At 37.7% G+C, this 9,988-nt stretch overlaps 1 protein-coding gene and 1 pseudogene across 1 annotated transcript; both read left to right on the top strand.

Moving 5' to 3' along the window:
* The first annotated feature begins 364 nt into the window (after nt 1-364).
* On the top strand, nt 365-3,501 carry LOC140829179 (uncharacterized). Its single transcript, XM_073192203.1, has 6 exons — nt 365-770; nt 1,089-1,182; nt 1,598-1,671; nt 2,385-2,435; nt 2,791-3,024; nt 3,149-3,501. Exons 4-6 carry the CDS (start codon nt 2,388-2,390, stop codon nt 3,188-3,190), a joined length of 324 nt encoding a protein of 107 aa, XP_073048304.1. The 5' UTR covers nt 365-770; nt 1,089-1,182; nt 1,598-1,671; nt 2,385-2,387; the 3' UTR covers nt 3,191-3,501.
* A 114-nt stretch (nt 3,502-3,615) lies between these two features.
* Nucleotides 3,616-9,714, top strand: LOC140829180 (ABC transporter B family member 19-like; annotated as a pseudogene).
* The last annotated feature ends 274 nt before the right edge of the window (nt 9,715-9,988 follow it).

Below are 9,988 nucleotides of genomic sequence, written 5' to 3' on the forward strand. Positions count from 1 at the left end.
ATATTTTCATCAAAATATCTATTTTTTTTCTTGCAAAGTCGTAATCACTAATCATGTATTTTTTATTGAATCAATTACGAGAATATATATATATATATATATATATATATATATATATATATATATATATATATATATAAAATTATGTTTAAAGAATCAATATTAGTTTTTTTAAAAATATATATATCATAATTAAATGACGAATTTTTATTAAATTTTTATAATTATATAGTTAATTTTTTTATAATGTTTTAAAACATATTACGAAATCGATTCAATAATAAAAATATCTGGATTAAAATTGACATTTTGTTGATTTTTTACCCGATGACTTAAAAGTCGAGGTGTAGGCGGAAAAAATGTAGGTGTACAAAAATATCAAGCCCACAGCTTCTGGAGGCTTCGTTTTTGCACTTCTCTCTTTCCAAATTGACCAGGTTCCGTGTCATGATAATCCCGCAAAGATGTGATTTTTATTACCACTTGGGCATTCTGATGCGTAGTATTATATATAATATAACATGTGCATCCTATTTAAACCGCGCAAAATCACAAGAAACTTCTGTGTTTTCGGCTGCTTGTTGACAAGGCTTCGTTGGGAGTAGGATTGGAATTCTCTTGGAGAAAGTTTCCGCAGCTGTTGTGGGTTGGGAGATTTTGAGGAATGGCTGAAGGGGTAGTAGAAAAACGACGATTTTTATGCGGTTTTGGGGCTGAAGAAGGATTGCACGACGGTGGAGCTTAGGAATGCGTACAAGAAGCTTGCACTGGTTAGCTTTGAAGCGACTTTTTCTTCTTTCGTTCTTTTTTTTGTATGTTAAAATACTAGGAAAGACAGTTTTTTGTGTTGCTCGTATGGTTATTCACTACTGGGAGAAGGGATCCTTGAAAAAGGTGATCTTGGAATTTTTGAAAGTATCGATTTCGTTTGGATTTTGGACGGGAAAATTCGTTTTTGTTTTTTTTGCTTTTGTGTGTTATTTTTTAAGATAAAAACTTATGTGATTTGCGGCAATCATGTTTTTGGATTCTTGTTTCTCTTCGGAAATCTGAAAGCTACTTGGGGTCTAATTGGTTTAATATTGTAGAAATGGCACCCGGATCGCTGCTCCGCCTTGGGGAGTGCGAAGCATTTGGAAGATGCAAAGAAGAAATTTCAGGCCATCCAGCAAGCCTATTCTGGTGACTGCGAACTAGTTGATTATAAATATTCTCTGTTATATGTTAGTTCAAGAAATCATGAAGGGGCCAATTTTCTGCGAAGAGTTGTGTTTTTTGTACGTTGAGCAATTTTTAGGGAAAACAAAGAAAATAAATGTTTTTGTTTTTGCAGATATCATATGATATGCAAGTTTTTGTTTTTGTTTTCTTTTTTGTTGAAAACCCAATAATTTGCTGTTATATGAGTTTTAGTTGTGTGTTTCCATAGTTTATGTATGTTTTCCAGGAATTTATGAGCTACTTGTAAAATTTTCAAGTTTGTGTTTGAACATGTTAACTGATTGTTTCTATTAGCCGTCCGTACTAGAACATGATGTAAGTTCATTTATTCTGTGCGTAGTAAGACTTATGATCTGCATTGTTTGGATTTGGACAGTGCTCTCAAACAGCGACAAAAGGTTCTTGTATGACTTAGGAGTTTATGACTGCGAAGACGAAAATGACGAAAATGTAAGTCTATAATTATTGCATACTTATATGCAACCACACATTGTGTATGACCCCCTTCTGATATCATGTTTTGTGTGAGTGATCATGTTTCCAATAAGGGAACTGCAAATGATTTTAGCTTATTATAATTTTCTGTCGACTCCTGGATTGGAAGTAATAATAATCATACCTCAAGGTCCGTGAAAGATGTTTCACGGACAGGGAAATATGAACTTATAAGAATTTAGGACATGATATGAAAATAATACACATGTACATATCTATACAACATAACCACATCATCTATGTGTATATACATATCTAGATACATAACTCACGTTATTTCAAAACATCAAATTTTAAGAAGACGTGTACAATTGTACCTGTATTAACCATCTTTCAAATTTGAAAGCATAACCGAACAATTCTCGTTGGCTGCCTGTGCACGTATGGCTTAGAAAAATAAAACTATAATATATAATCAGCAATTTTACATATCTATTCAACATGCCCCCGTATACGCCATAGACATGCGTGTTCATTTTCTAATTTTAGTTTCTGAGACATGTGATGTAGTATGTCTAAATTATAATTTTTGAAGTGTCTGATGGCTTCAAGTGTGATATTGGCGTAGGCCTTTGCAAGTGGCATAAAGTTGGTGCCGGATACATACAAAAATTGCTCTTGGTGTCATATGTTGATTATGGCATGTTTTGTTTGTGCGATGTGTGCAGGGTATGGGTGACTTCTTGAGTGAAATGGTATCAATGATGAGCCAATCCAATGTGAGTGCCTGATCCTGTAGCTAATGTTGTAATTTTCCATGCTTTTCCTCAAAAAGACCTATTTGATACATGGAACAAAATGAGGAGAGCACCTTTGGATTGCGAGTCGTGTTAAATTGAGTTGATGATTTTGTAATTTATGTTTTCATATGCTTGTGAAACTTATATATCCCCATTATATTTGCAACTTGGGAGTCCACATTTCTGACATGGGTTTTTGATCGACAATCCCGAGAAGTGCATCAAATATTCCCCCCATTTAAATCAGGATCCGCCTATGCAATAAGAACAAATTTTTTGATTGGAGTTGTGGAAACATGTTCTAATTCAGTTCTTTAATCTGTGTGGGTGACAGGACAATGGAAATGAAAGTTTTGAAGAACTGCAAGAACTCTTCTACAATATGTTTGACAGCGACATTGGCTCCTTTGGTTCTTCTTCTTCATCATCTTCTTGTTCTGCAGCCCCTCCTACATATTTTTCGTTGCCCAAACCTTCTTACAACGAGACCCATTGCAACAGAAACTTCTCTGGGATCTCAGGCAATTCAAAAGCCAAAGCTGCTAAATTCGAAGGATTCGGTGAAGGGGTAATGATATTGAGTTAATGTATCTTTCCTATCCTTCTGCTACTATTTAGTTCACTGCATACCTTTAAATGATGAAGCTGTGCTGCATATTCAAGAAAGTCAGAACATTTATATGTGAGTGCAGGTGCAGTCGGGGGAAAGAATGGTAGGAAGGGCCTGGAGATGACAGGAGGATTGGAAGAAAACGAAAGATTATGCCTGACCAAGACGTCTCCACCATATCTGCCTAGAAATGTGCTGCAGCTTTACTGGTTTAACGTTTGGAGATCTAACTCCGCATATGAGCTAAAAGAAACAAATCGTGGTCACACATGTTATTGAATCATTGGATTGCAATTGGGTTTTTGTTCATACAGGATTGATTTTCTCGAGGCATGTGACTGTGCGATGTTCTAACTGTTGTCACGATGTTCCGTTTCCAAGTGAATTAGTTTGTTGTTCTATGTCAGTAAAAAATTGGAGTAGCTTTTTTATGTTCTGCGATTTGAGTATTTTTAAATCTAAATATGATATTCTTGATTTATTTATTTTTCCATTCAATAAAGAAGTACTTGTAGCTCGGAAAATGGCTACCGTAAACATGGAAAGGCCCCGTTGGATTTGCCTTGTTCAACATGTGATTGCCTTACCCGGGGTGGTTCATCGATTTTTAAACCTTGATAAACAGCGGGGGCGGCAGCATAAGAGGACATTTGAATGGGAGATGCCATTTCCTTTAAACATCTAAAATAAGATAAAACAATGCAGCATGTTCCTACCATGTTTCGTGACGTGTGTCCAAGAATATTGAAGTGGAGAAAAAGATAAACATTCTCTGGATACCTGTAAGATGACAAGTGGAAGCTGCGACATACAAGGTGGAAATGAAATGAGTCGAGCACATCTAATGATGTAACGTCCGCAAGCCTTTAACTTGATGGAAGCTGTTCATTTAACTCGAGTAAGCTACGATATAGATCGTTTTCTTGACAAGCAAATTAGTTCATTTCTCTTCAACCTTTTCAAAATGTTTTCTATGCTTGTCTGTGAGCTGGCTTGCCAAAACTATAGCAACAGTCTTTTGTGAATGGCTGAATGCATCTACCAATCGCGACTCAAATACTCTCTCTTTCTTTGAAACCAACTGCTCCATTGCTAAGCATTGTGCATCTGCTTCAAAATCAATAATAGATTGTGAAATGCTCAAAGAATTCCTCGCTACGACAAGCCTTTTAATTGCTTAATCGATCATTGTTTGTTAAATTTATGGCAGATCATACATCTGAGATTATAAATTCGCCAATGTATACACCTGAGAGGCGACATTACACTACTCCCGATAGGTCCCAGTATCTGTCTAGGTCATTTTCTAGCTGTACCTCCAACCATTTTTCTCAGTATCTGACGCCTCACAAGCTGAGAAATCCCACTCCTACCAGCCCCTTTGCATCTGATAATGATAGGTCTTGGCAAGGGGAGCTTTCATGGCAGTTCAAGCCAACCGGATGGCAGGAAAATCAAAATCTTGGAGCAGCACTTAGTCCATGGACAGCAAGTGCTGATGCCACTCCATCCAGTGCTCGTAGCAGGATATTCAGGAGATCTGCCAATGACTATTATCTTCCACGTACGGTGGCTTTCAAAGATTCACCAATCCCTACTACAATAGCCCTCACTCGAGCTATGATCGATTGCAATCAGGAAGGTTTGAGCCTCATAATTATGTTGGAACAGATAACAAAAGCCCATTTCTTGAGAGTAATCACTCTTCTGACTTGCGTACCAGTCCCTGTAAAAGCACAATCTTGTCAAATGTCAATGAAGTGAGCGATAAAAGTGGCCCTTTGGCTGATAAAGATGAATTAAGCATGACTGATTATGGCAGCACCCCACCAAATAATGATCCAAGATGGTTTTATGTATCACATGCTTACGATGATGAAAATAATGATGATGATCAACAATCAAATTACCAGGAAATGTCAAAGATACATCATGGTCATGATCATTTTCACAACAGGTTGCCTTATTATAGCCATGGCCATGAAGGGTACTATGATAATGGGTCTGAGACTTCAATCAGAAGTCAGCAATCGGGGAAGAGAATGATGAAGAAGATGAACCTATGGCACCAAGATCAGTAGGCCTATTTAGCTTGTTTAGATATTCAACAAAGCTGGACCTCATTCTCATTGTTGTGGGATGCTTAGGAGCATTCATTACTGGAGGATCTCTTCCATGGTATTCTTATCTTTTTGGAAACATTGTCAATGAACTTGCCAGAGGACAAGAAAACGACAGGCATCAGATGATGAGAGATGTGCCGAAGGTATGCACTTGCAAATATTTCAATAGAGTACTCGAACAAAATTTCAGGATGTTGCTTTGAGAATTTAATAAATTTTAAAATCAATCTAAAGAATTCAGGATTAATGATGATTGGAATGTTTAAAGGCTTTCAGATATGTCTGCTTATGACTGGATTGGCAGCATTTGTTGTGATGGGAGCTTATTTTGGTCAACAGTACACATGATTTCCTTTCCTTCCCCCCTTAATCATAAATCTCAAGATTCTGCATGTGCATTTCAGTAAATGACACTTTTACTGTGGCAGAGATTACATGCTGGCGAATGGTGAGAGAAAGATCAGCACACAGAATAAGAACTGAATATCTTAGAGCAATTCTACGCCAGGACATGGAATTTTTTGACACAAAGATCAGTACTGGTGATATCATGCATGGAATTTCAAGTGATGTTGCACAAATACAAGAAGTGATGACGGAGAAGGTCGATACATGTTATGCTATAGTCCCTTTTCAGTGTTTCCATATTCTTAAAGTTGAAACAAGTCTTAACGTATGATAAATAAATTTGTAAATCAGATGGCACATTTTGTTCACCATACATTTACCTTCATCTGCGGCTATGTGGTCGGTTTCATGCGATCATGGAAAGTTTCCCTGGCAGTGTTTGCTGTGACCCCACTAACAATGGCTTGTGGCATCACCTACAAGGCAGTATATGGCAGCTTAAACGCAAAAGAAGAGGTATAATGAGCATAGCATAACAAACATCTCGCATCGGATTCACTGAATTCCTGACCAAAATCTTTTCTTTAATAAAGGCGTCTTACAGGAAAGCTGGAAGTACCGCAGAACAAGGCTTAAGTTGTATCAGAACTGTGCTTTCTTTTGTAGCAGAGGATGCTTTGGCAGAAAAGTATTCCAATTTTCTAGAGAGATCAGTGCCACTGGGAGCAAAAATTGTTTTCGCAAAAGGTGCGGGGATCGGGATTATCTATCTTGTCACTTATGCGACATGGGCTTTGGCATTCTGGTATGGCTCGATTTTGGTTGCAAAAGGGCAACTCTCTGGTGGTGCGGCTATTGCATGTTTCTTTGGTGTAAATGTTGGGGGCAGGTAAAAATTCAGCTATTCTTCCCCAAGATGCTCAAGATATGAATGTTTTCTCAAGTTCAGTAGTCAAGTGTATTTTTTGAATCGAATACAAAAGAAAAAATTCACGATGTTTGAATTTATACTATTGTTATATAAGAAAAGCATTCACGTCACATATGACCGGGGATTGGCTCTGGCACTGTCGTATTTAGTTCAATTTTCACAAGGAACCGTAGCAGCTAGCCGAGTGTTTGAAGTTATTGATCGGATCCCAGACGTTGATCCTTATAGTTCCCATGGATTTAAACCGTCAAATATTTGTGGGACTATTGAATTCAGAGATGTATCTTTTGCTTACCCTTCTCGTCCAACTATCCAAATTCTACAGTCATTAAACCTAGTAGTCCATGCATCAAAGACTCTAGCATCAGTTGGTACCAGTGCAGCTGGAAAATCCACCATTTTAGCTCTCATAGAGAGGTATATATATGATCCAAACCAGGGTAAAATTCCTGTCTTTTTATTTCCTAAATGCTGATATTTGCAACCTCGAGAATCCTAAAAACCCCCACTAAATCTGACCAGTCGTGATTCAAATTTTCAGGCTTTATTACCTTATATGTTTATGATCTAAGTGAAATGGTTAAGAAATCAAATAAGTATGGTTGGTCAAGAACCAGTTCTGTTTGCAACAACCATACTTGAGAATGTAATCACGGGGAAGAAAAATGCCACCAAGAAAGAGGCCATTAGAGCCTGTATGGCAGCAAATGCTCATGATTTCATCAGTAACCTTCCACAAGGCTATGATACCAAGGTTAACATCTAATATATATTTAGCTCGTGTATCATTCATATGTGAAATTTTTCTGTAACTATGCTCAAAACTTGTGTTTGCAAACTGGGGATAGAGGAACACTGCTTTCCAGAGGTCAAAAACAGCGTATAGCACTTGCTCGAGATATGATAAATGATCCAGCGATCCTCCTTTTGGATGAAGCCACGAGTGCCTTAGATCCCGAGGCTGAATTTCTCGTTCAACAGGCTATTGATACGATATCCAGGGGTAGAACAACCATAATTATAGCTCATAGGCTAGCTACTGTAAAAAATGCCGACACTGTTGTGGTACTTGATTGCAGATCAGTTGTTGAGATTGGTGATCATCGTCAGCTCATGGAAAAAGCTGGATTTTATTCTGATGTGCAGAAGTTGAAGAGAGATGCTGGGTACCTATGTTTGGTACTGGTTGGACTAGGATTTGGTTGTATAACCTTTATGACAGGGCAACAAGGTTTTTGTGGTTGGGCTGGAACAAAGCTCGCTAAAAGATTAAGAAATATGTTGTTCAAAGCTTTACTGAGACAAGAACCAAGTTGGTTTGATTTCGATGAGAATTCAACTGGAATTTTTGAGTCAAGACTCTCATTAGATTGTGTTAGCTTTCGGTCAGTTCTTGGTGACCGTTTTTCCGGATTGGTAATGGGGTTGAGCTCAGCAGCTGTTGGACTTGGCATCTCCTTTTTTCTTGAATGGAGACTAACTTTACTGGCTGCTGCTCTTACACCTCTGACACTTGGAGCTAGCTATTTAAACTTGATCATCAGCATTGGACCAAAATTAGACAACACCTTATGCCAGGGCTAGCAATATAGCTGCAGGAGCAGTGTCAAACATAAGAACTGTAGCCACATTTGGAAGACAGGAATGCCTAGTTCTATCCTTCGATCAATCTTTATCTGAGCCTAACAGAATTTCGGTCAAAAAGTCACAAAATTTTGGATTAATCCTCGGATTTGCTCAAGGTGCCATGTACGGAGCTTATACTTTAACTCTCTATTTTGGTGCCTATCTTGTAAAACAAGGGCAGACAAATTTTGGGGTGGTGTACAAGATTTTCTTGATACTCGTTCTAAGCTCATTTTCTGTTGGACAACTAGCTGGCCTCGCACCAGACACTTCCATGGCCGCAACTGCAATACCTGCAGTTTTTGCCATCCTCAACCGTAGGCCTGCAATAGGTGGTGATTGCAAGAAAAGCAGGAAGTTTAAAAGCTCCAAGGTGTTTGATATTGAGTTCAAGAAGGTAACATTTGCATATCCAGCTAGGCCAAGTGCTACTGTTTTAAGAGATTTTAGTCTAAAGATAAAAGGTGGGAAGATGGTGGCTCTTCTGGGAGGAAGTGGATCAGGAAAATCAACGGTTTACGGATGATTAAGAGATTTTATGATCCAATAAGTGGGAAAATTTTGATGGGAGATTTTGATTTGAGGGAGCTTAATTTGAAGTGGTTGAGAAGGAGATAGCTTTAGTTGATCAGGAGCCGGCACTTTTTGCTGGTAGTATAGGAGAGAACATTGCATTTGCGAATCCAAATGCTTCATGGGTTGAGATTGAGGCAGCTGCAAAAGAAGCTTATATACACAATTTCATATGTAGCCTTCCTAAAGGATATGAAACAGAGGTAAGTATGATACTTGCATTAGAGCTCTCTTTTAGCCCACATACAATTTAGAGGTGCCGAAGTTTTCTTGATTGATAGGCTGAAAGTTCGATAAGAGGCACACCGAGAAAACTTGAAATATGAGATGTTCTATGTCATATTTTCTATAAACTAATTAGATTCTTCTCATTTTGCTTTAGGTTGGTGAGAATGGAGTACAGCTATCAAGTGGACAAAAGCAGAGGGTAGCAATAGCAAGGTTTATACTGAAGAAAGCAAAAGTACTGCTACTAGATGAAGCAAGCAGTGCTTTGGACTTGGAATCAGAAAAACAGGTCCAAAACGCACTCAGAAAGGCGTCGCAAGCTGCCACCACCATTATGGTGGCTCACCGTCTGTCAACTATCAGAGACGCTGATTTCATTGCTGTCATGAGAGATGGTGTGGTGGCTGAATATGGAGATCATGACACGCTAATAGCCGCACAACTAGGTGGCAATATATTCTAATATGGTTCGAGTGGAAGCGGAAGCATTGGCATTTTCTTGATGACTTTGCCTACGTACTCGAAGCAATCAATATGAGACATTAGTTTGACACCAAACATGTAGGGAAAGAACTGATTAAGGTCCCCTACTAACTTATAAGTGAATCAAGTTGAATAGAGATTATAATTTGTTCTCATTTTAGATCATGTTTCGATCGCTTTACAAATGACGTTTCCACGAAAACTCATCCAAGTCTTGTTATATCCATGAAATAGTTTAGCAATACAAAATGGTCATTCGATATGAATCGTGAAAAACTTGGACATACTGAAGAAAATTATACCAACTTGGAATCTCCATCCCTTAACGCATTGCATGCCCAGCAGTTTGATTCTTGGTCGCCGTGTAGTCATTACATTGTGCAAAAAAGGTAATTGTAATTATTTATTCAAGTATTAAATAAGACGGTAATATTAAAATTAAGAGATGGTTTTGGACAATTCGTTTTTCGATGAAAATTCTAAAACACATTAAATTCTCTAAAAATAATAATAAATTAATATTTTTTTATTTTTTAAAAATCAAATATATTTAACTTCGATGTTAAAATAACTCAAACACGTGCGATATTTGTTAGGAGTTTGATGTTTG

The sequence above is a fragment of the Primulina eburnea genome, chromosome 4, assembly GCF_022965805.1.
Source record: "Primulina eburnea isolate SZY01 chromosome 4, ASM2296580v1, whole genome shotgun sequence".
NCBI lineage: Eukaryota > Viridiplantae > Streptophyta > Magnoliopsida > Lamiales > Gesneriaceae > Primulina > Primulina eburnea.

Coding starts and splice junctions, on each gene's coding strand:
- LOC140829179 (XM_073192203.1), top strand. CDS start 2,388: ATGGGTGACTTCTTGAGTGAAATGGTATCAATGATGAGCCAATCCAAT. Junction 2,436..2,790: donor CAATGATGAGCCAATCCAAT/GTGAGTGCCTGA, acceptor TGTGGGTGACAG/GACAATGGAAATGAAAGTTT. Junction 3,025..3,148: donor TCGAAGGATTCGGTGAAGGG/GTAATGATATTG, acceptor ATGTGAGTGCAG/GTGCAGTCGGGGGAAAGAAT.